This window comes from Mustela erminea, chromosome X, assembly GCF_009829155.1.
Source record: "Mustela erminea isolate mMusErm1 chromosome X, mMusErm1.Pri, whole genome shotgun sequence".
Taxonomy (NCBI): Eukaryota; Metazoa; Chordata; class Mammalia; order Carnivora; family Mustelidae; genus Mustela; species Mustela erminea.
In genome coordinates this window covers 40,816,359-40,842,518 of record NC_045635.1, presented here as the reverse complement: position 1 = coordinate 40,842,518, position 26,160 = coordinate 40,816,359, and the positions used below count along the sequence as shown (strand labels likewise).

General features: G+C 44.7%; 1 protein-coding gene across 2 annotated transcripts in view; it reads left to right on the top strand.

Moving 5' to 3' along the window:
• Window positions 1-24,791, top strand: part of SLC9A7 (solute carrier family 9 member A7) — a 138,932-nt gene extending 114,141 nt beyond the window's left edge. For both annotated transcript variants that reach the window (XM_032329785.1, XM_032329784.1), the window contains 3 exons: window positions 3,272-3,354; window positions 15,205-15,310; window positions 19,053-24,791. In XM_032329785.1, coding sequence (XP_032185676.1) covers window positions 3,272-3,354; window positions 15,205-15,310; window positions 19,053-19,304 — 441 coding nt within the window. In that variant the 3' untranslated portion in view covers window positions 19,305-24,791. The remainder of the gene's footprint in view (window positions 1-3,271; window positions 3,355-15,204; window positions 15,311-19,052) is intronic.
• The last annotated feature ends 1,369 nt before the right edge of the window (window positions 24,792-26,160 follow it).

Below are 26,160 nucleotides of genomic sequence, written 5' to 3'. Positions count from 1 at the left end.
AAACCTTAAGCCCATCTCCAAAGCCCCTTTGGCTATATAGCATAACATACGGGCTCCTGGGGTTAGGACAGAGACTTCTTCGTGGTGGGGGATGGGGGGAGAAGGGAAGTATTCTGTTCCATCTCTGAAAAAAACCATAAGCTGTTCTCATTACTGTAATGACCTTAACTTGGAAAATTTGTATCTTTTAACAATAAGAATGGAAAGAAAGATAACTCTGTCCAGAAATCATTATTTATTAGTTCTAGGAAAAAAAAATTCAAAAATAGGACCTTTGTCATTCCTCAGTTTTTTAATCTGCCTTCTTTTTCTTCATCGCATTTGTCACCATATGTCTGTGTGTCTTCCCCTCTGGAAAAGGGCTCTTGGAGAAGCAAATGCTAATCTCATTCTTCTTTGTGTTTCTGGCACCCAGCATGGTGCCTGGCACACCTTTAGGTGCTTAATGAATGCAACAAATATATATACACTCATTGTTACATCCTTGAAAAATGGGGATAAGGAGAGTCAGTGATATTTTCTTAAAGGGGTTTCTCTATTAATAATGTCAACAAAAAGTTTAAAAATCCCTTGTGTTACTCATAAGAACAGAGAGTAGAGTGGGGGTGACCAGGAGCTGGGGGTTGGGAGAGTTGGGGACATGTTTAAGGGTACAGTCCTGTGGCTAATAGATAAGTTCTGGAGATCTAATGCACACCGTAGTGAGTATAGTTTGCAGTACTCTTATAAACTGCAAAGTTGCTGAGAAAGTAGGTCTTAGTTGTTCTCATGGACAAACGGAAATGAAAATTATGTGAAAGGGCACAGATGGCAGTTCATGCTAACGTGGTAATCCTACTGCAACAGATGAACGTATCAAACCAACACATTTGTACACAGTAAATTGACCCAATGTCGTATGTCAGTTACACGTCAATTTAAACTTGCCCAGAGTCATACAGCAAGACAGTAGCACAGCCAGGAGTAGAGCTAGGATCTGGACCCATGTCGTTTGTTGAGAAAGCCTGTGATATTCATATCTATACATGTTGGTGTGTTCTGTTGCCTTTGAAACATTCTCAGAGAAGCCAGCCTTGGACCCAGCCTCGAAAAATGAATAGGGATCAGCCAGGTAGCTGTTGTAGGTGGAAGAAAGTGACCATCTGAAAGGATGCTTCAGGTTCTAAAAGCAGCCTGGGCCGGGGCATAAACCCTCCTATAGGAGTGCAGGTTTGGGGGAGCAGGGTCCCCACCTTTTCTGCAGGCAGCACTTAAAATGCAAGGCAAGTTGTTCTAAACACACAGCCTGAGGAGGGGGCTGCCTATTACAGGATCTGCCTGCACCCACACTGATCCCTGCTCAGCCCTAGACCGTTTGGAGCAAGAAGGGGGCCCCCAGATCCCGTCCTTCCGGGGGCTTATCGAAGTCTTCTGTAGCTTTGTAGGGGTGACGTGGCGGGAATGGAGGCGTTCCAGGTGATGACACCTCATTGTGGTTTGATGGAGGTTAGGAGGACAGAGCCAGGGTTTGTCGTTTTTATTGCTGTTTTAGGGGAGGGGCGGATGCACCTGACTCGGGGGGACTTGTCTTGTGCCTGATGGCTTATGGTACCCTTCCTGATCACGTATGTCTCCGTGTTAGTCTCTTCTTTAGTTTGATTCTACAGGCATTTAGAACCACGAGCTTAGAGCCTATCACTTTATAAAGAACCATTTAATTTTTTCCCAGTCAGTTGAGCAGCATTCTGAAACCTCCCTTGAGTTGTCATTAGGCCAGCACCTAATTACCTGAAGGAATGACCATGATCTGCAAATGGAATTTCTCTGCCCTCTTTCTTCACATGATTTCTAAAAATGGGAAATATAGTTGGTCTCTGGGAATATGCTCTCTCTCTCTCTTTTTTTAATTTCCTCATCTCCAGAAGGGCTCATTTAACCAAGCCATTTCCATATGTGTCCCTAAACATTCTTCAGGTCCCCTAGGGACTCTTTTTGTAAAAAATAACCTTTGTTATGGGAAACATTAGGAAATTAAATAGTGCCTGCTGATTTCCCTCCCTTGGCTTGTCCTCGTGCTCTCCCTTCTCAGAGATCTCTGACCCAAACTATCTCAGTCACAGGGGGAGCTCACATGCGCTGCAACGTAGAGCTTCTGGGAATTTTGGCTCATTGTGTGTTTGGCTGTTGTCAGCTGCCTTAGAGTTGCCTCTCCCTGTATCGTTCCAGGGGTGACGACAAAGATGGCTGTACCTCCCAAGCGGTCCCTACTTCCAGAGCTTGTCATCTAATGACACAAAATGCCACAGTGGTCTCCCGTGACTGTAGTTAGTCTGCCCTTGAATAGTAATAGTTGCACACAACAGATGGCCCAGGCCTCAAATGAATGTTCGATATTGCATGTCATTTTGCAAACTAAATGACAGGGACGTTTGAGTTGGAAAGGAACGAGAGGAGTAACCACTTGAGGGAAGCTGAAATAACAGGAGTGCATAGTTGCCTGGCTGGCAGAGTTGGTTGATAGCCCGACTCTTGGTTTCGGCTCCAGTCCTGATCTCAGGGTCATGAGCTCAAGCCCCATGTCGGGCTCCATGCTCAGCATGAAGTCTGCTTGAGATTCTCTCCCTCCCCCTCCCTGGGCCCCTCCCACTCATGTGCTCTCTCTTTCTCTCTCTCAAATAAATAAATAACTTTAAAATAATAGAAATAGTTCCGGCCCCATTCCCTTGCTTGCTGCCCCCATCATCCTAAGGCTGCCAGGGCAACAAGTCACTGGCCCAGCTGGAAGGCAACGTAGATGCCTCTGTTAAGGACGACCACGAGCCCGGGGCTGATACGTCAGGGAACGGTCAAGCATGACTTTCCCAAGCCAGTTTTGGGGAGACTTGGGAAGTTGGTTTTATAGAGGCTTTCTTCAATATTCCCTATAGATCAGTTTCGGCCCATTAGGATCAACACTATGTTAGCGTAATCAATCTGCTAAAAGGCACTCGGAGAAAATTACAATAAGAATGCCAAAAGAAATTTTGTACTGCACTGAGTTGATCTGCCCACAGACATAACCAGGCCTTTTTACTTCAAGGGTTGATATGTCTTCCTTTTGGATTTATTCATTTTCTTTCAAGGTATTGCCTCCTAGTATATCTGAAATTTTGATGATATAGGATGTTTGACTCTGAGCTCAGAATCCTTAAAAGTTATCGGTTAGTAAAGAAGCTTCCCCTCCTCCCAATACACACACCCAATTTCAATCCCTTTTCTGCAACTAAACATCTGTTTTCTTGTTCGTTCTTAGGATGGTCCAGATTCTGCCAGAGGAAACCGGACAAAGCAGGAGAGTGCATGGCTCTTCAGGCTGTGGTATAGCTTTGACCACAAGTATCCTTTTCAGTGGCTTCCCTGTATTTGTGAAATACCAATAATGAAGTTCTCTTGTTGTCCATGAATGAATTCTGATAAGTAAGGAAGACATGTGCTTGGTACAGGTATAGTCAGTCATCTCTTAGGCCAGAGGCAATGATCATTCAATCACAGGTAGTCCTGGCGAGCAGCACTCTGGCCAAGAGGAGTGTTTTATGTCATTAGGGTGGCTAACCCACAGGCTGATAGTCTCATGTGGCTCTTAAGAACGTTATGTCTGAGGGAAATAAGCCTGTGTAAATGAATTAGTTAAATTTACGCAATGAACCATGCTGTGGTCAGGAAGGGTAGTAAAACTTGGGTAGTTAATCCATGTGGGGAAGAGAATTCCTGTTGGCCGAATGGAAGACAAGTCTGATCCATGTCTCAGCTGGACTACTTGCAGGCAGACTCTGTTCTAGTAGATTCACCTGTTCTCCAGTGGAAATTAAAATCCAGAAGTTAAACTTCCATAATTTAAGTTGACATAGTGATCAAATGGATAGGCAGTACAAAGTCAGGAAACTTTAAAAGTGTTAAAAATTATTTTGAAGCCTAAGATCCATATAGAAAAGTACACAAATCTTGGGTGCTCGATGAATTTCACAAAATAAACACTGAACACCAAGAAGGTAAAAAACCGGGGCACCTGGGTGGCTCAGTGGGTTAAAGCCACTGCCTTCGGCTCGGGTCATGATCCCAGGGTCCTGGGATCGAGCCCTACATCGGGCTCTCTGCTCAGCAGAGAGCCTGCTTCCTCCTCTCTCTCTGCCTGCCTTTCTGCCTACTTGTGATCACTCTGTCAAATAAATAAATAAAAATCTTAAAAAAAATAAAGAAGGTAAAAAAACCAAAGTCTTCAGTTCCCCACATGCCATAACCCAATTACCAACCCTTCTCTCTAGATGTAATCACACTCCTGACCTCTAGTAACACTTAATAGTTTTCTCTGTTTTTTGGACTTTGTATGAATGGGACTACAGAATATATATATTTTAGCGTCTGGTTTATTTGGCTTGACATCTTTTGTGCGACTCTTCCATGTTGTCACGTGTAGCTCGAGTTGATCTGTTTTCATTGCTATATAGAATCTGGCTGTATGAATATACCACCATTTATTTATCGTTGATTGTTGATGAACATGTAGATTGTTTCTAATTTGGAGCTAGTTTGAAAAATACTGTTATGAACATTTTTGTATATGTCTTTTGGTGCATCTGTACATACATTTTTGCTGGGAATATATCCAGGAGTGAAATTGCTGGGTCATAGGACATGCATAGGTTCAACGTTAGGAGTTAGTGCCAAACAGTTTTACAAAAACGGTGGTACCGCTTTACATACATACTCTCCTTTCATGTATGACAGTTCTAGTTGCTCTGCGTCCTCACTGACCATTGGAGTTGTGAATTGTAGCCATTCTGTTGGGTTTGTGGTGGTGTTGTATTGTGGTTTTAATTTGCATTTATCTGATGACTAATGAGGTTGAGCATCTTTCCATATATTTATTGGCCATTGGTGTGTTCCTTTATGAAGTACCTGTTCAAGTCTCTTGCCCATTTTTCTATTGGGTTGTCTGCCTTTCTCTTACTGTTTTTAAGTTTTCATTAGGTATTCTGGGTAGGAGTATTTTGCTAATTATATATGATCAAAATATCATCTCTCCTTGTGACATGCCTTTTCACTTTTTTTTTAGTTTCAACATAATTGCTACAGGTTTTTTTTTCCAACATAATTTACTACAGGATTTTTTTTTGCCTTTTCACTTTTAAATAGAACCTTTTGATAAACAAAAGGTCCTAACCCAATTTATTGATCTTTTCTGATCAGTAGTTTTTTGTTTTTTGTTTTTTTTTAAAAGATTTTATTTATTTATTTGTCAGAGAGAGGGCGAGAGCGAGCACAGGCAGACAGAGTGGAAGGCAGAGTCAGAGGGAGAAGCAGGCTCCCTGCGGAGCAAGGAGCCCGATGTCGGACTCGATCCCAGGACGCTGGGATCATGACCTGAGCCGAAGGCAGCTGCTTAACCAACTGAGCCACCCAGGCGTCCCAGTAGTTTTTTTTTTATAAGCATATATTTTTATCCCCAGGGGTGATCAGTAGTTTTTATGTCTTCTTATAAAGATCTTTGTCTATGCCAAATTCATGAAGCCAGTGCCTGTTTATCTTCTAGAAACTTTATCGGTTATCTTCTGTACATCTATTTTTTTTTTTTTTTTTTACTGAGTGATGGACATGGGCAATGAAAAAGTATAGAGATTGGGGTGCCTGGGTGACTCAGTGGGTTAAGCCTCTGCCTTCGGCTCGGATCGTGATCCCAGGGTCCTGGGATCGAGCCCCACATTGGGCTCTCTGCTCAGCGGGAAGCCAGCTTCCTCCTCTCTCTCTGCCTGCCTCTCTTCCTACTTGTGATCTCTGTCTGTCAAATAAATAAAAATAAAATCTTAAAAAAAAAAGTGTAGAGATCTTTGAGATGTTCTGGATGAGGCTTTTGTCCTTCAGAGCAGATTAGCTTACATCTGATCAGTGGCTAGGCACTAGGGGCATTAGCAATTTCAGATCACCATAACCCAATCAGAAATAAAGGTGACTTAAAGATGGGAGTCAGTTCCTGTGAGGATTAGTCTGTTTTCTGTTGGTCTTTTTTTCTAGGGTTCTAACATAGAGCCTATGGTGTTGGCATAGCCTTCCTCAGAAGGATAGCACTCCAGTTTTCATCACATTCAGTCTGTCTTTGTGGGTCTGCCAGATGCTCTGCTCAACTTCTCAGGTACCTTTTGGGGAACTATGGCTCACCAAGTGCCAGGCTCACCTCTTGGGTTTCTTCCTCCAGATTCTGGCCCTTTTTGCTGCCTTGGCATCTTGTGCAATTAAGCAGACAATTTTGTTGTGTTTTACCTTGCTCAGCTTTTCTAGTTGTTCTCAGTGGAAATGATGGTTCAAATTACTTTATTTGCTATTAACTGAAATAGAACCCCCAGGGATTTTTAAAAGCCATATGTACTTTGTATACATTGTCATTTGGATGCATTATTCCCTGGGCTTGGAAAGGACGTGGAGAAAATTGGAGAGAGTTCACAGAAGAGAGGCAAAATGCTAGTGATAAGAAGTTGATTCTTATGGGCATTCAGTACTCCACATCTATCCATTATTGATAGATTGTTCAGACACAAGATCAATAAGGAAACATTGGACTTGAACTACATTTTAGACCAAATGGACCTAAAAGATCTATAGAACATTCCATCCGACAGCAGCAGAATACACATTCTTCCCAAGTACACATGGAACAGTCCCAGGAAAGATCATATGTTAGGTGACAAAACACATCTTAGCAAATTTAAGAAGACTGAAATTACATCAAGGATCTTTTCCAACCACAGTGGTATGAAGCTAGGGAAACTGGGAAGTTCACAAATGTGTCGACAATAAACAGCACACTTCTGAACGATCAGTGGACCAATGGAAGAAATCAAAAGGGAAATCAGAAAATATCTTGAGACAAATAAAAATGGAAAAACAGCATACCAAAACTTATGGCGTGCAGTAAAAACAGTTCTAAGAAGGGATATAGTGATAAATGCCTCCTTTAAGAAGAAAAAAAGATCTCAAATGAACAACATAGCTATACCTCAAGGAACAGAAAAAGAACAAACTAAGCCAAAAGTTAGAAGAAGGAGAGAAATAACATACATCAGAGCAGAAATAAAATAGAGTCTAGAAAAACAATAGAAAAGAGCAATAAAACTGAGAGTTGTTTTATTGAAAAGATAAACAAAATTGACAAACCTTTAGTTAGAGTAAGAAAAAAAAGAGAGGACCGAGATAAATAAAATCAGAAATGGAAAAGGAGACATTACAAATGATACCACGTAAATACAAAGGGTCGTAAGAGACTGCTATGAGAAATTATACACTAAAAATTGGATAACTTAGAAAAAATGGATAAATTTATAGAAACATGCAACTTACCAAGACTAAATGAAGAAGAAATAGAAAATCTGAATAGACCAGTAACAACAAGATATTGAGTCATTTATCAAAAAACTCCCAACAAAAAAAATCCCAAGACTGAATAGCCTCACTGATGAATTCCACCCAACATTTAAGGAATTAATACCTTCTCAAACTCTTCCAAAAAACTGAAGAGGCAGGAATGCTCCCAGACTCATTTTATGAGGCCTGCATTGCCCTGACATCAAAGTCCAAGGACACTACAAGAAAAGAAATTTACAAGCCAGTATCCCTGATGAGCATAGACGTAAAAAATCTCAACAAAATATTAACGAACAGAATCCAGTGGCATATTAAAAGGATCATACACCATGATCAAGTGGGATTGATCCCTCAAATTTAACAGTGGTCCAAATCAATAAATGTGATATACACCACATTAACAAAGTAAAAATTATGTCATCATCTCAACAGATACAGAAAAAGCAAAGCAATTTTTTAGGGGGGTAGGGGCAGAGGGAGAGGAGAGAATCTCCAGTAGATCCCTTGCTGAGTGTGGAGCCTGACGTGGGTCTTGATCTCAGGAGTCATAAAATTATGATCTGAGCTGAAACCAAGTGTCAGACGCTTAACCTACTGAGCCACCCAGGCACCCCTAAAGATGACATGACCTTATATATAGAAATCCCTAAAGACTCCACCAAAAAACTCTTTGAAAACTAATAAACTCGGTAAAGTCAGAGGATATAAAGTCAACATACAAAAACCTGTTGCATTTCCATATATTAACAAAGAACTATCCAAAACAGATATTAAGCAAACAATCCCAGGGCACCTGGGTGGCTCAGTGGCTTAAACATCTGCCTTCAGCTCTGGTCATGATCCCAAGGTCCTGGGATCGAGCTCTGTGTCAGGCTCCCTGCTCCGCGGTAAGTCTGTTTCTTCCCTTCCCTCTGCCTCCTCCCCTACTGCTCATGCTCTGTCTCTCTCTCTCTCTTTCTCTTTAATAAATAAAATCTTAAAAAAAGAAAACAATTCCATTATGATACCATCAAAAGCAAATACTTAGGAATAAATGTAACCAAGTAGGTGAAGATCTATACACCGAAAACTAAAAAGCACTGATGAAAGAAGTTGAAGACACACAAATAAATGGAAAGATATCTGTGTTCATAGATTGGAAGAATTAATATTGTTGAAATTCCCATATTACCTAAAGCAATCTACAGATTCAGTACATCTCTGCCAAAATTCTAATGATGGCAGTTTTTTTTAAAGGTTTTATTTATTTGAGAGAGAGAAAGAGAGCACCCACAATGGGGGGGGGACAGCAGGCAGAGGGAGAGGGAGAAGCAGGCTCACAGAGCAGGGAGCTCAATGTGGGGCTCCAGCCCAGGGCCCTGGGATCATGACCTGTACTGAAGGCAGACACTTAATGACTGAGCCACCCAGGCGCCCCTAATGGTGTTTTTTTTTTTTTTAAATAAAATAAAAACAGGGCGCCTGGGTGGCTCAGTGGGTTAAGCCGCTGCCTTCGGCTCAGGTCATGATCAGGGTCCTGGGATCGAGTCCTGCATCGGGCTCTCTGCTCGGCAGGGAGCCTGCTTCCTCCTCTCTCTCTGCCTTCCTCTCTGCCTACTTGTGATCTCTCTCTGTCGAATAAATAAATAAAAATCTTAAAAAAAAAAGTTTTAAATAAAATAAAAACAAAATCATAAAATTTGTATAGAACCACAAAATACCCTGAATAGCTAAAATTCCATGGAGCAAAAAGAACAGAGCTGGAGGCATCACACTTCCTGATTTCGAATTATATTACAACGGTATAGTGGTCAAAATAGTACAGTATTAGCATTAAAACAGATAGACCAGTGGAACAGAATACGGAGCCCAAAAATATACCCTCACATATTCAATCAACTAATCTTTAGCTAAGGTGCTGAGAATACGTAATAGGGAAATGACAGTCTCTTTAATAAACAGCTCTGGGAAAACTGGATATCCATTTGCAAAAAAAAATGAAATTGGAACCCATCTTACACCACTCACAAAAATCAACTCAAAATGGTTTAAAGACTTAAATGCAAGACCTGAAACCATGGAACGCCTGAAAGAAAACGTAGGGGAATGGTCCTGGCAATGAGTTTTTGGATTTGATACCAGAAATATAGGCAACAAAAGCAAAATAAACAAATGGGCCTACATCAAACTAAAAAATTTCTGCACAGAAAAGAAAACCGTCAGCAACATGGAATGACAACCTGGGGGATGGGAGAAAATATTTGTAAATCATATATTTGATAAGGGATTAATATCCAAATTATATAAGGAACTCCTACAACTCAATAACAAGAGCCCAAAGACCCCAATTAAAAAATAGGCAAAGGATCTGAGTAGACATTTTTTCCAAAGAAGACATACACTTGGCCAGCAAATACATGGAAAGTTGTTCAACATCACTAATCATCAGTGAAATGCAAATTGAAACCATAATGAGATCTCACCTCACATCTGTTAGGATGGCTGTTATCAAAATGTCAAAAGATAACAAGTGTTGGGAGGATGTGGAGAAAAGGAAACCCTTGTATGGTATTGATGGAATGTAAATTGATGCAGCCACTATGGAAAACAGTATGGAGCTTCCTCAAAAAAATTAAAAACAGAACTACCGTATGATCAGGCAGTCCCACCTATGGGTATATATCCAGAGGAGATAACATCACTATCTCAGAGGTATCTGCACTCCCGTGTTCATAGCAGCATCATTCTCAGTGATGAAGATATGGAAACAGCTGAAGTGTCCATCAGTGCACGAATGGATAAAGACGTGTGTGAGTCTGCATGTATATAGTGGAACATTATTCAGCCTTAAAGATGAAGGAAATTTGGCCATTTGGGACAACGTGGTGGAACCTGGAGGACATTAGGCTATGAAATAAGCCAGGCACAGAAAGAAAAATACTGCATGATCTTACTTATGGGTGGAATCTAGAAAAATCTAACTCATAGTAATAGAGCAAAGAGTAGTGGTTGCCAGGGGCTGGGGAGTGGAGGAAGTGGAGAGATGTTGGTCAAAGGAACAAACTTTCAGTTATAAGATGAAAAGTTCTGGAAACCTAATGTACAGCATGGTGAGTAGTTAATGATCTATACTAGAGATTTTCTAAGGGGGTAGATGTTAAAGTCTTCACACCAGACGCACGGAAAAATGGTAAGTATGTGAAGTGATGGATATATTAATTAGCTTGATTGTGGTAATTGTTTCACAATATATACCTGTCTAAACATCTCCTCGCCTTTAATACCTGTAGTTTTGTGTGAGTCATACTTCAGTGAAGCCGAATGTGGCCGAAATTGATTCTTTGAAGAGCAACAGGAGTGATCTCTAAAGTCTCTGAATGTAAAGCTTAGTGGCTAGGATTTCTGCTTGTTTAGTTTGGAGGAGAGAAACTAGGAACAGAAGCAGGCACAGAGTGTCTGAAGAAGTCGATGAGGAAGGGGCCCATGGTTCATTCTGTAGCTCCACAGATGATCAAACAAGAAAACGTGGGCTTTGGCTGTATCAAAAGAGGGTTTCCCTGGATGGGAATGAGCCCCACAAGCCAGTAGGAGCAGGTGTGGTACCTCCTTCACTGAATAATCCTGACAATGGAATAGACCAGCTTGCAATATAAGATGAGAGACTCAGCATGCACACCAGCTCCCTCCTTATTCCCGGAGCTCCTTGGAATCGCAGAAGAAATATTTTGGACTACTTGCAAGACCAAAGATACACAGAATTGTAGCAGAGAAAACCATAGCCCAAGACCAAAGCGAGGCTCAGGCCAGTTTGTCTAGGTGATTTATTGAAGAATGTTTTTAGTAACAGCTCCAACAGGCATTTCCTGTGTCCACAGATCAACCGGTAGCTGTTAATTTTCTCTTCAAGCCATAGCTCTCTAAAGAAAGTAGAAATACTGCTTGGGAAGGGCTTGGTAGAGAAACAGATCTTGAGGCCACCAAAGATTTTTCTCCCTAGAGTAACCTCCCCTGCCACCCAACTTTGACATGGTCAGATTCCCCACCTGCTTGAGAAACTGAGGAAAGACATGGGGGACATGTCAAAGTAATGAATTCCTATATATCTACATGTATGTCTTAAATATACACGTGTGTGTGTGTGTGTGTGTGTGTGTGTGTGTGTGTGTAAACTCTCCACCCAACACGGGGCTCTAACTCTTTACCCTGAGATCAGGGGATATTTGTTCTACCAACTGAGCCAGACAGGCGCCCCCCCCCAATATTTATTTTTTAAATTTTTCTGATAAAAGCCTTAGAGTTGAAAGGCTTTTCCAGTTACAATGTAAGAACAAGCTATTAGAAAAAGAAGCGAGCAAACAAGAAGAAACTCTTGGAAATTAATAAGGTTTCTGAAATGAACCCCAAAATGTAATGGATAGTTTAATTACATGGTGGAGACCAAACTGTCGATCTGGGAGATGAAGCTGAGGGAAAAAAAAAAATATGTGAGAATTCGAGCACAAAGTCAGAGATGTACGAGAGAAGAGTTTCAAGATCAAGAGGTCAGAGCCACATGGTCCAGAGTCCTTTAACAGAATCTAAAAGAAGGTAGAGATGGTGGAGGAAAAGAAGAACCAAAGAAATAATGGAGCTAAGGGAAGATTCTTGTCTCCAGAGTGGGGGGGCCGGCTGGTGTGAGTGGCATGAATGGATACATTGGAGCATTCCATAACTAAGGAGGAAAAGCAGGACTCATGAGGCTTCCAAAGAAAAAGACTGGAAGCCTTTAAAGAGAAGAATCAGATGTGGCATTAGCAAAACCGAATGTTAGAATACCAGCTAGCATTGTCAGAGTTCTAGGTTGAAAAGAAAAAGCCTGAGCCTAGAATTCTACCCCCAAACTGAATGGGGGGAAGGAAGGAGGGTGGCTTTCAGACATCCAAGAGTTGAGAAAGGTTAACGCTGTGCAGACTCTTTAAGAAGGGGGAGAAAGCCAACAACAACATAAGGATCAAATAAAACCAACATCAGATTCAACTAACGGGACAACATTGAGGAAGTAGTGATTGTTTTATAACCCAGAAGTGAATGAGATCAAAATGAAATTAAAAGACAATCTTGTATTTCGTAAGACACTCAAAATGTTCTCTTCTCACTAACAAAGTTTAAATGACACTGTATTACATTTCCTTGACTGGTGTTCTAACCATGGGGCACCTGGGTGGCTCATTTGGTTAAGTGCCTGACTCTTTTTCTTTTTTTTCTTTTTTAGGTGGGCTCCATGCCCAGCACGGGGCCTGAACTCACAACCCTGAAATCAAGACCTGAGCTGAGATGAAGAGTGAGACGCTTAACTGACTGAGCCACTCAGGCACCCCTAGTGTCTGGCTTTTGATCTCAGCTCAGGTCTTGATCTCAGTGTTGTGAGTTCAAGCCCCACACTGGGCTCCACACTAGGCATGGAGTCTACTTTAAAAAAAAAAAAAGAGTGCTGTAACCACTCTGCTTGGCTACAGTGAATAATATTTATATAATAATATTATTTCAAATGCTATTTAGTGGCTTTTAACATTTAGACTCAGGCCATGGACAAAGTATAGAAGATTTACTTATCATTTATAAAATAGAATGTAAATGTTATATATATATAGATATATATACACCTATATAGATATATACACACCTATATATATCTATATATATTTCTGTTATATATATATAGATATATATAGGTGTATATATATCTATATAGGTGTATATATATATCTATATATATATATCTGTATATATATATATAGGTGTATATATATATCTATATATATATATCTGCTGTATAAAATTAATTATAATCAAAATTAGGAAAAACTTGAAGAGGCAGGAGTATAAATGAATTAAATGTACCATCCTTTGTAGGAGAGAGTTTAAAGCCTCTGACTAAATTTTTTCAATCAAGAAATAGAAAAAAACATATTCTAGTGGTGTACACACACACACACAGAGTGGAACACTACTCAGCTATAAAAAAGAATAAAATCTTGCCATTTGTGACAAATGGGTGGATCTTGAAGTTATCGTGCCAGGTGAAATAAATCAGAGAAAAACAAATGCTACATTGATTTCACTTAAATATGGAGTCTATAAAACAAAACAAACAAATATCCAGATTCACAGATAGAACAGATTGGTGGCTGCCAGAGGGGAAGGAAGTTGGTGGAGTGAAATGGGTGAAGGGGATCAAGAAGTACAAACCTCTTCAGGCGCCTGGGTGGCTCAGTCAGTTAAGTGTCTGCCCTCCGGCTCAAGTCAGGATCCCAGGCTCCTCGGATCGAGCCTGTGTCGTGCTCCCTGCTCCGCAGCGAGTCTGCTTCTCCCTTTCCCTCTGTACTCCCCATTATACTCTTGCTCCCTCTCTCTCCAATAAATAAAATCTTAAAAAAGAAGTACAAACTTCCAGTTGCAAAATAAATACGTCAAAGGGATATAATGTACAGCATGGGGAATATAGTCAATAATACTGTATTTTGTATGATGACTATGGTGACAGATGGTAACCACATTTATTGAGGTGATAATTTTGCAACAGATACAAAGGCCAAATCACCATATTATATACCTGAAATGAAAATAATACTTATGTCAGTTATACCTCAGTTTAAAAAAAATAAAGGTTTTCAGTGAAGTCGTAATGGTAATTACCAGAAAAACTGGTGGGGATAGAGACTTGATATTTCATTTTTGCCCTTCAAAGAATCTGCATATTTAAAAATCTATATGTAAATAGCTTTTTTTCCTCTTTTAAAGAAGTTGTAAGAGGGCCTTTTATATTTGGGGACGTGAGAACTTGTCTTTGAACTACCCCAGGCAGGACACTGAAAGGTAGCCTTGGGGTTCCTGTGTGCGTCTCCATTATTGCTTCCACAGTCCAGCCCTGCTGTCAGCTTTGCAGCCGGACTCAAAGTAGCCGACAGGCCAGCAGGGGCCATTCCCAGAAACGTGGTTGGAGGGCAGCGGTCAGATGGGGCTGGTTTGGTTTCGTGAAAGGCTGTAGCAGAGCCCACACCTCGTCATTTTGGGAGTGACTCTCTCCGAGAAGGATTCCCCAGATCCTGAGGTACAGATGACTAGGATGCCTCCTCACCTTCCTTTGAGTTCTCTCGGCTATTCCTACCATGGCCATGGCCGTGGCCATGTGAGTCTCTGCTTTCTCCAGAGTGCTGGGGCTGTGGATACCAGAAACAGCCCAGGCACTGTCATGAGATGAGGCGTGCTTCATGGGGCTTCCCACAGGGGCTCACACGTTTGGTGGCACAGAAGTCCACGGACTGACCAACCCGGAGCTCTTGGGACATTCAGCCACGTCTAGAGACACTTTTGTTGTCACACCTGGGAGAGGGGTCGTAGTAGGTAGAGGCCAGGGGTGCAGCCTGGTGTTCTACAGGATGGGGCAGTCCCCTGGTGTCCAGGTGGAGAAGCTGATACACTGTCTCCTGTTTCCAAGGCATGAGCTGGTTGTGTGTCCAAAGCTGGAATGCTGATTGAAACCAAAATTCTCATTCAACATAACAAGCAAGTGAGAAGGATGCTCGAATGAACCTCAGATATTCTTATTGCCTGAGAAGTGGGAACTGCCAACCCGAGAGTTACCAGTGAACGCTTTGGGCTGACAGAGGATGGTTTAATCTTTGATTCAGACTATTGTAGACCCCAAGGATTTTCTGTAGCGTACTGGTTAAATGGGGGCATTTAACCAGGAGGGTGGGGAGAGGCCTTTTGTGGGTAGATGTCTGGATGATTTACTCTGGGGGATTTCTAAACATGTTGTGTGGGGTGTGGGTCTTCTCTGCAGACATTTTTTCCTTAATTCTCTTTTTAAAGTTACCTGAAGCCCATCCTCACACACAGCGGCCCCCCACTGACCACCACGCTCCCAGCCTGGTGTGGCCTGCTTGCTCGGTGTCTGACCAGTCCCCAGGTATACGACGTAAGTACAGCACGTGAGGCGGGTTTTCCTGCTCGCTGTCCCCGGGGAGTATTTTCTCCAAGCAGAGGGAATCTCTTGCCTCCAGATCCACTGGTTTTGCTTCTCTGAATAAGATGATTAGAAATGGCTGACTTATGTTGATCTGTTTTGCACAGTAACAGAGAAATCTTCTATCTGGGCCGTGGGGCCCCGTCACATCACAGCCATGGTGTAGTAGAAAGAGCACTCGATCTGGAATCAGAGCAACTAGATTTGAAGCTAAGCCCTGAGGCCATTTAAGTATTCTGTGCCTTGGTTTTCCTATCCATAAAGTGGGCCCAGTTGCACAGGCTGGCTGTGAGATTAAAGGCTAAGATATAGAAAAACACTGTGAACCACAAAGTCTTTAGCAGATGTGAGGATTCTTTTTTGTGTATGCTTTATTTACATTGATGTGGTTAGGTCCTTTCCGTTTTCAGATTCAGACTTAGCACAGTATGAAAAGAATATCCACACTGGTGGACATCTGAGCTCTGGGGCTGACTTGTGAGCTCTTCCTGTGGGTTGCTGGGCAGAGGGGTGGGGAGGGCAAGCAGCTCTCCACATAAAAGGACTAGAGGAGAGGGGAGAGGCCCTTCTTCCTCTCTACTCTGCCTCCCCAATCATCTGGTCACGTACACAACCATTCTGCCCTAGGAGAGAAGGACTCCTTAAATTTGTGTAGAGCTTTACAGCTCACAAAGGCCAAGTTTATTCTCTTGGCCATACTGTAAGTAAGCTGCTACTACAGGGTTACAGAAGAAGAAAGTGCCTAGGTCCCAGGATTAGTAATTGGCCACCCTAATGCAGATTTCAGAGAATTTGTAAATAACCTGCAATTGACTTGATTGGTGTTGAGAAAGCAGAATGCAAAGCTCAGATCTGAGAGAGAAGGCCCCTGACCAGGTCAGTTCTAATGGGGCGGGGCAGCGGGCTTGGGAATGATCGTTGGCATTCGGGTGCTACAGAGGGTCAGGGGGCATAGCTGGGTGGTGGGGGGCGCTGGGGTCTGGTGTGCTAAGGAGCAGCCTCCTCAGAGATGGGGCAACTTGGTCAAGAAGCAAGAATCCCCCATACTGCCCCTGCTGCTTGGGGCTGGGGTCCCGAGCAGGGTCTCAGCTGCACACACAGTGAGGCTTGCTATTGTCGAAAGTGGGAGCATAGAGTCTTTGAAAAATTAATTGAGGAAATCCTAGGTGAGAGAGGGGAAGGGTCCCCTCTGGAGTTTGGAGCCCAGTGAGGGTCTTGGGCTGGGCTGCTCTCGCGTGGCTGTTTGACACACTGTAGTCCTCACCTGTCACCTACAGAGTGTTGGTACTTTTGGTTTCATCGGGTGGTGTTGAAGATGTCCCTCATTCCCTATTTGCACTTACTCTAAACCACTCAGGTTGAATATCCACCTAGGAAACAGGGTTCTGCTGTTCATGATGTTGACCGCTGATGGTTTAAAATAGGCACGATCCTGCAACACAAGTGTTTGCAGGGTTCTTTGACAGCATTCTCACGGCAGCCTGCAGTAGACAGCTGGTTGCATGATTATACAGACCTCCAGCTTAACATCTAGAATTCAAGGAAGTGGACTGGTTTCATCACCCGCGCATCACATTCATTAAAGCTCTGATTTGGAAATCCCTCTCCACTGGGTTTTACAATGTCCTTATTTTGGGTACTCTTTGTCCAGGCTTGTGAGTTTCGTAATGGAGTGGGTCAACAGCCAATCTTGCTTTCTCCTGTCGGTGAATCTATGCCTGGCTTCCCACTGCCAGGGGTCAGCGTGGGGCCACACAGGGGCTGGTGTCTGGGGGCAGGGGTGCTTGGCTGGGGCTGCGGTAGGGGGCGAGGCTGCATCTATGGCATTTCCCTCCGTACTGTTGCTTCACATTCCTCTCTGTCCTCGAAAGCTGCGTGCCAGGAGAGGCTCCCCCTGAAAACGGAGAGCCAAGAGCCTCGGCTGCGGTATTTTGACAGAGATGAATGAAAATATTACTTAGCACTCACAGGCATGGGAGGAATGGAGCATGCTAAAACAGGGAGCGTGAGCTCATTTCTTGTTAGGAAGACTATGGCAGGACAGATGGAGCTTTGGGACTTTCTAAACCCTGATGGTGAGGAGGAATATGGGGAGTTTGGAGTGAGTTTTGGGAGTACGTTCTGCCTGAGTAGAGGATTCTTACTCGGTTGCACATTTGCACTCTACCTCATTCCGTGAGCATTTGGGGCTGCGAGCAAGAAGAGTCGCGCGTGCTTGCCTGTCAAAGCCGAAGCATTGATTTTAGTGGAGTCGCGCTGTGGAGCGTGGAGAAGTCGACATCACTGGGGTGCAGTGTGGAAAGCAGGCTTGTGCTTGTCACCAGCGAGCACACGCAGACAGGCTGGGCCTGGAGGAGGGGGCCGGCACTCCTGGGGGCGGAATGCATTAACCAGGTGCTCCTCTAGCTCCTGCTGTGGCTTCTGCGCCTCAGGGAAGGGCACCAAGAAGGGTGGGGGAGTGCAGGCTTGCCGGGGAGAATGTGCCCGTGGCCTTGGGCAGCATGACTGGTGGGGGAGCGTGGTGGGGGGCAGGAGGCTGTCGGGTATGCCAGTCCCATGTCCTGCATCCAGGACACCTTGTGGCTGAAACAATGCAGGGGCTCCAGATGCCCTTTGAAGAACAGTTGGGAACTAGGAGAGCGAGAACAGTTTAGCCAAAGCATTCCAGAACTGTGTTTGACAGATGTGCCATGGGGGCAGCAGGGGACCGAAGCACCCCTCCTTTTGCTGGTGAAACCCATTAGAGGGTGAAGGATTGTGTCCAACCCGGCGCGGCTTCCCGAGCCCTCCCCGTGGGCTGGGAGTTCTGAGAGGCTGCCATCTGTCTCCCGCCCAGTCTGGCGTCCTGATCTGCTCTGCAGCAACAGCGGCTCAGCATCAGCTGCTGGCGGGGCCGCTTCTGGACCCATCCTCTCTGGGGGCCTCAGAAATCCCACCCCTGCTTCCTATCAGCTGGACCACCTGGGGTTAATTCCATAGGTTCTCTTAGCTCCGGTCTCCTTGGTGACAGGAGTGTTCCTGCCCTTCCCAGGCAGGGAGGGGTAAGGGTGGGAGGAGAGCTCAAGTGGCCTCCCTGGCAGGCCTGAAATACGTGCTCAAGAAAATGCTCCTTCCCTCTCCACGTCTCACTGCATCCATCAGAGGGCCTCCTGTCGGGGCTGGAAGGGTGTGGGCTGCGAGGAAGGGGTTCTTCTATGGGGACTGGAAAACAATCCTAGTTGGGCTCTGTCTCAGCCCCTCAGTGGCTAAGACAAAGAGTAGTTCAGATGCAAACCAGGTGCATTTAGGGTGGTTTGTGTGGGGCGGGAAGCCCCCTCAGGAGACCTGTCCAGAGAAGAGAGGGACCCCCAAACCTCTTTGCACCTTTGCCCAGTGACTTTGCTCCTCCTTTTTTTGTGGGTTGGGAAGCTGAAGGCCCAGGCTGGCCTCCCTTTCTTTCCTTTTGGCACTAACCCTGAGCTGTCAGGCGTTTAAAAATCGGAAGTGCTTCCTGAGCTTCAAAGCCCTGGTTTGGGCAATGGTGCCCTCCCTTGAATAGCACTCAACAGTTGGCATCCAGTAGCCACACCAGAGGCTCAAGGCAGGCAAGTTTCACAAGCCCCAGTTTTCAGAAGAGTGGTTGAGGTTGAGGTTGGCTCCAACCCGAGCAGAGATCAGTCTCCCATTTGCTGTTTTCATTTGTTGCACTTTTCAGAACCAAGAGCCGCTGAGAGAGGAAGACTCAGATTTCATCCTGACCGAGGGTGACCTCACCTTGACGTACGGGGACAGCACAGTGACTGCAAATGGCTCCTCGGGCTCCCACACGGCCTCCACGAGCCTCGAGGGCAGTCGGAGAACCAAGAGCAGCTCAGAGGAGGTACTGGATCGAGCCCTGGGAATAGGAGACCAGCCGGTGTCCAGTCGGGGCACGCGCCTAGTGTTCCCCCTGGAGGATAATGCGTGACTGCCCCCCCCCACCCCCAGGCTGCAGCGATGGGGCAGCCCACCCGTGCGGTGAGGATGGCTGCAAGCCCAGGCTTGTCTGAGCCAGGGCACTGACTCAGTGGAACTAATGCTTCTGTTTTATTGAGGTCTGAAGCTCTCTTAACATTTAAAATTTAACCCAAGATGCAGACAGTGGGGCTTAAGTGTGTCTACATCAAGACAAATGCAGACCCATTCCCACTTTCTCACATAGTAGTGTGCTGTTCCGAGTCAAACAAATAGCATGCTTTAACGGTCCAACTCATTCACCTGCGGAATCCGAGCCGGGCGCAGCAGGTGTGGGGAGGCCTCCCAGGAGAGGCTTCGGGTCCGTACACAGCAGTGCAAGCTGAGCTGGCTGCAGGAGTAGCCAGACAGGGTCAGAGCAGGCTGGAAGAACGGTCCCGAAGGAAGGCCACCGAGACCGGACCTCCAAAGGTCATGGGAAGCCAGTGGTCAATGGGACAGAGCTCAGGAGGAAGCAGTCAGTGCGGCAGCCCTAGCACGGATGGCTGCGGGACTGTGAACTCATGTCAGGCTTCTGGACTTTTTGTGCCACTTGGGTTTCCTGTAGATGGAAGATCAGAACTCTATCCGTGAACATTTCAACATGGGGAAAGAATTGGAATTCCTTCTCTGGAAATCTCTAGGAAGAAGTAGCTACTGAAATGTTGAAAAACCAAAGGCAAAATTGTGTCATACTGTTGGGTTTTTGGAATTAATCCGAGGACAGAAGAAACTGTTTAGAGGCTGATGAACGAAAATCGGTCACTTCTTCAGGGCCACCACCGAGGTGACTACTGTGGGGTTTAGGAATAACACCAAAATGTGTGGGATGCTTCTCTCTGGGGACGAGAGAGCAGCAAGGAGCCTAGGAGGCAATAAGCTAGTCTTCAGAGTTGGGGCAGAAGGAACACACTGTGAGAAAAGTTGACCATAAAAGACAAGATGCTGTTCTAAAGACAGAGTAGAAGTCCAAACTTTGAGCTACTAAATGCATGGAATGTCAGTGGCCAGGAGAAGATTGAGAGGCAAGTCAATGGAAAATTGAGCATCGTTCAGTCCAGTGGACACTTAGTCTGCTTTAAGGTTAAGAATCTAGATGTCTTAACACCGAGTGCCATGTAGAGAAGGGTCGTCTTCTTGGTATCTGGGGAGGCTTGTACCGGCTTAAATGTGTGAGTATGATTTGAAATCTAAGTGTTTAGTTTTGGTTCTTTGTGGGTGAGCTGTTCTGCGTGGTAACTAAAATACTGAGAGAGCTCTTGGAAACCAAGTTTGAGATTTTCCCTGGGTCTCTATGCTTCAGTGCTGGTCTCTTAGAAAGAAAATCCAGAAAGAAAATCTTAGAAAGAAAATCCAGTCTCTTTAAAAAAAAATGCTTTCATAAAATGTGGCCATTTTTCTTATTGTGGCAGACAAAATGGCGGCCCAGTCAAGTACACCCATAATGAAACCAGCCATTTAATCTTCTTAACTCACATTTTTAATGGTTAATATTTAGATAAGACATTACTGCTTTGCTTTTTGAATTGATAATTTGTGCAAAACAGGCAAAAATTACTAAGTTGAGCCATATGAAATTGCCGATATCGACCCATTTTTCAAAGTCAGAAGTGGCAATTTCATATGGTTCGATATAATAGAATTAAATGATTTTTATTCCCCTCCTTCCTTTCTATGTACCTTACAGTCCATTTTGGTTTTCTCATGGGCCTCCATGGGCTTTGTAAGCTTAAAAAATGAGCTAAACCACCTAACTAAACCCGTAAGGCTCCAAAGTACCCAGGCTAGTGAAGGATTTGAGAAAACCTCTGCCTCAGAGCCAGAGAAACAGGTTTTTTCCAGAGCCGCTGGAGGTCATCTGTGTCGTGGGGTCAGAGTGTAGGGAGAAGCTCCCAGGCTTGGCTTGTGTGCCCAAACCCAGCACAGGTTTTATTCAGTAGTTATCTCAGTAATGACCAGTCATGCCTATAAACTCGGAAGGTGAGGAGGCTTTCCTGTGTGTTATTTGTGGAGGTGGAGGGAGAGGCTGGTCCGCTCTTTGGATGGGTCTTATAAAGCCTTGCTTGCCTCTTACGTTGCTTACTTATTTCATTTTGGAGGGAAGAAGCTACCAGAAAAACCCTGATAAGGTTCTCGAAAAGAGCCAACCAGGTAGAACCCCCTCTTTGTTCATTCAAGTCAAGGCTTTGTTGTCATTCTGGTTTTCCAGGAAGCTTTCAGCAAATCAATAAGAAATTGCCCTCATAAGGAAGGAAGGTAACTAGAGTTCTCCAGCCTAGTTCTAAGTCAATCCGTAGATTGTTGTGTTTCCCCCAAAAAAGGTCTTATAGTCTTGACTGCAAATGTTTATTTGGACCTACTATAAGTAAATGGAGATTTGCCAAGATCAAAATTTTGCTAGGGTTGTAGTTATTTGGTTGGATTTTTTATTCAGTGGATTAGAGTAAGTCAATGACCTGTGGCCCTAACTTTTGTTTGCAAGATGTGGAGAATAATCCTGACCTTATCAGGGGTCCTGGAAAAGGAGCCTGTTCATCAAAATGCTTCCAGCTTCTAGAAGCTTTATGCCTATGCCGAGAGGAGAAGAATGGGTGCCACAAAGCCCCAAAACCATCTAGCTCAGGACTGACTCTCTGCTGCCAGTCTGGCATAAATCAGATTGAAACTGCTGAGTGCATCCAGTTTAACCTCTTATAAGTATATTTTTTCTGGGTTGGGGGGGGTGACAATTCCACAGAGCTGAGTGTCCTAGAGCACAGGTTCTCAACCCTGGCTGCACATGCAGAATTATCTGGCTAGTTTGTTTGTTTGTTTGTTTAAGTATCAGTGCAAAGGCCCTGTGCTCAGAGATTCATAGCCAGCAGGCTTGGAGCAGAGCCTGGCTTCCATGCTTAGTGTAGATCTTTAGGGGTTCTCCTGGGAAGCCAGGCTTGAGAGCCTTTTAGTCCAGAACTTGCCGTGGCACCTGTTTGGAACCTTGAAGAATGGTCTAGCAGACTGAGTTTCCTCTTGTTGCTAGTCCTCTGGAACAAACCGAGCATCGAACAATTACTATAGCCCAGACAGGTGCAAAGGGATTTTGTGCACATGGTCTGTGCCGAACTCCTGAGTGCACTCCGTGAAGCACAACCCTAAATGTCACCTTTGAACACATTAGTGCAGGGAAAGGAGTGATGGGGGACTTGAGTGGATGGACTGGGTGGGTGGTTTTGGTTAAAAACCTATCGTCTTTGCCCCCTTCCATGGAAAGAAAGGGGTTCGGTCTTCACAGAGTAGCTATCGGGTGTGAAGGCTTTGGAGAAGTCGTCTCTTCAGTATAGCCTGCGATTACTCGGAGTCCCCTTTGCAGTCCAGTCAGCTTGCTTTCTTGTCACACCTGGCTTGTCCCCAGGCCCAAATCCCTGCTGGACTCCTCAGCAGAGGCGTGGGCCCGTTTCATGCGCAGAGTGCAGGCGGCGGGGTGAGAGGAAGCTCAGGACCGCTTGGAAGTCACGAGGCTGTGGTGTCGGCAGACTCCTGTCCGGGCCGGCAGACAGGCGCTGTGCACTCCAGCCGTGCGTGGTCATACTCGCTTTGGGGACTAGAGGAGACCTGAACTTTGTCTCCCGGAGAAGGAAATCTGCCCTTGAAATGAGGCTGCCGTGCTGGAGGAGGGCAGATGCGATCATACGGCCTCTGCCCATCCCTGGGGCGGCCGAACCAGCCCCCATGCCCTGCAGCCCCAAACCCTCACTGCGACATCAAATGTCTCATCAGGCAAACAGCAAGGAGCTTTCAGGTTGTGCTGTGCTCTCTAGACCAGAGGACATTGTGGTTGGGGGGACAAATGAAGTCTCTTAAAAAAACGCAAGAAACGTTCTCTCAGCTGGCCACGAGCATTTCAGTCGAGGACGATTTCCTTCCAAAGTAGAGGGGCTGTTTCATGGCACGTTCACAACCCCCACCCCCAGTTCTCTCGCTCCTCCTCTGTGTCTGCTGGGGAAGTCAAGGTCATATTAAGGTGTCAGATACTTTAACATGAACAGAACAGTTTCCAAATGTAGAAACACCACTGATGCCCTGAGGGGAGACAGACTGGCAGGCAGGGCCGCTGAGCGGCTCAACAGAGGGGAGACTCAACCCCTCGGGCCCCGAGCTTGGTACCCATTGTGAGTTCTGAGAGGTGTCTCGGCACGCTGCTTTCCCCATCTGTTGTAAAAGGTCATCCGGAACGAGGGTTTCTGGAAAGCCAGCTTGCTGATTCAATAAGTGCGTGACTTCTCACCCGCAAGGGAAATGGGGAACTTGAGGAGTTTCATGCAGGCCTCTTGATGCTGATTCTGTGGATGAGCTCGTGTAGGAGGGAGTCTGTCACGTGCGTTAAAGGGACACTGCTGAGCTCCCGTCCCTTCTGTTGGTCTCTGTTCAAGTGTCAGATGCGGTTCTCTGCTACAGTAGCGCTGAAGGAAATCTAATGGCCAAGAGTTAGAAACAACCCATCCGAATGCTGCTTTCACTCTGGTACCCTGAAGGGCCCTTCCGCCTTTCTAAAACCCAAAAAGGACAATATACAGAGGAACACTCCAGAAAGCTTTGCTAGTCTCTAACTAGGAAAAGCAAGTGGGCTCTTTGACAGTCTTTTCAAAACCAAACCGAGGAATCAGCCCCTTTTCCCAGTTTCAGTGCTCCTAAGTAGGGCTTTTGTTTTGTTTTTAAGCTAACAGACATGTCTCGCCGCCCAGTGCGAGCAGAACTCGTGAAGAGCAAAACCAGTTTTTGATGTTCATTGTATTTTTGTAAGGCAGGGTAGAGCCAGGGCCCACATGGAACACCCAGGCAGCCAGTTGTCTGCCACATGAGTCTGGGAGAAGAGAAGGCAGGCCCGCCTGTCTGGCCAGATTTTGAAAAGCCCTGAAACTCACGGGGCGCCCCTTGAGAGAGGCCACCTTCTCTTTAGGATGGCCGCCTTTGAAATAAGGGTTAACGGAATTCCTGCCACAGGTCAGGGTCAGCGGTCGGGGGCCTGTGGATGTGGGAGGAACTCAGACTGAAGGGGCCTTGTACATGGGAAGAGGAACTCTAGCTGTGCTGTTGACAGCATGGAAAGCAGGTAAGGCCCCAGGGCAACTGGGTGACCGTCCCACCACTTGGACATCTGGGGTGGGCTTTGGGGAAGTGGAGGAGTGATTTCCGGGTGTGGGGGTGTTACGTCTGTGGATTTGGAATTTATCCCTGAAATCACTTGTTCAAAGAGCAACTTCCCAGCAGAAGCCCCTCCTCCTAGGTTGTTTTTTGATTTTTTACATAAACTACATCTGGTCCTTCTCACTTAGGAAGTTTCACTCTGTCCCATAAAATGATTACATGGTAATGCCACCAAGATTCATTTAAAAGGTGAAAAGCAATTTTTAAAAAGAGGATAGGATGAATTTAACATGGGATATGACCTTCTGGGGAACTTTTTTATAGAGAGTTTACATGTGTAATTGGGGAGAATTTTGTCTTCTATTTCATCAGTAGCAAACCGGTGGTTTTTATAAAATTAACATTATAGTATGCTATATAAACATGTTATATGAAATAAAAGTATGCTGAACTGTGAAAAAGTAAAGACTTGGAGTTATCGGCAACCTTTATGTGCACTAAGGCAAACCCGCAGTTAGGCCCCCAAAGTGCTACCCTTCCCTACCATTTTACTTTGTTTGCCTTTGTGTGTATGTTTAGATTGATACTGTAAAGCTAGCTATATGTTTTCCTGCCCTTGACTGACATTTAACACATTTTTCTCAAAGCTTTTTTTTTTTTTTTTTTTTTTTTTTTACAAAACTCAAAATAAAAAGATCAACTGGCTGAGCTCATCTTCTTTTGCATTTTAAAAGTATGGCGTGATCCTTAAGTCTGTTTCTTGGCCTCATGGTGGGGGGCGGGTTCTTTTCTGGGTGGAAGCTATTCCTCTCCAGGTCCCCTAAACCCAGGATTGACAAATTAAGGCTAGCTAGACCCTCTGGACCAAATCGCCCCCCCATTTTTGTAAATAAAGTTTTATTGGAATACACTAGGCTCCTTCATTTGCGTAATGTCTGTGACAGCTTTCATGCAGAAAGCTGCATGTGACGGGAGTGAGCAGGGATTTGTGCATTAAGCCTGGACCGTTTACTATCTGACTTCCTACAGCAGAGGATTTTGCCAACCCCTGATTTAGGTGCTTGTAAATCTTGAGTTTTAAAATAGGGTCTAAAAATCACTGCAGCAGACTTCTGAGATGATTTAAATGTGCCTAAAGAAACACTTTATATCTGGTCTGTGTTGTGACTTCTCCTGGGCTACAACAGTCATAAACAGACTCTGAGTGTTGGATAACTGCTAAGATCCCAGAACTCAGTACAGCTTCCATGATAGTCTTCATGAATTCCTTTGTATGTTCACTAGCTTTTCCCCGAAACACACAACTGAACTTCATCAAAAAACCCGCATCCTAGCAAAACAAAACAAGTCTTGTCATTAACATTGACTCCGGAGTCATTTCATGGTAGAATTATGAAACCACCAGACAGAAAAAACTTGCAAGAGAAAATCTGTCAGCTCATGAGGGTTCTCCCACCACAGGGAGAGAAAGTCCTTTTTTAAATTTTTTTTTTTTTATTTATTTGACAGAGAGAGATCACAAATAGGCAGAGAGGCAGGCAGAGAAGGTGAAGGGAAGCAGACTCCCTGCTGAGCAGAGAGCCCGATGCGGGGCTCGATCCCAAGATACTATGATCATGACCTGAGCTGTTGGCAGAGGCTTAACGCACTGAGCCACACCCCAGGAGAGAAAGTACTTCTTATGAAATTGATTTAGGGGCAAGTGT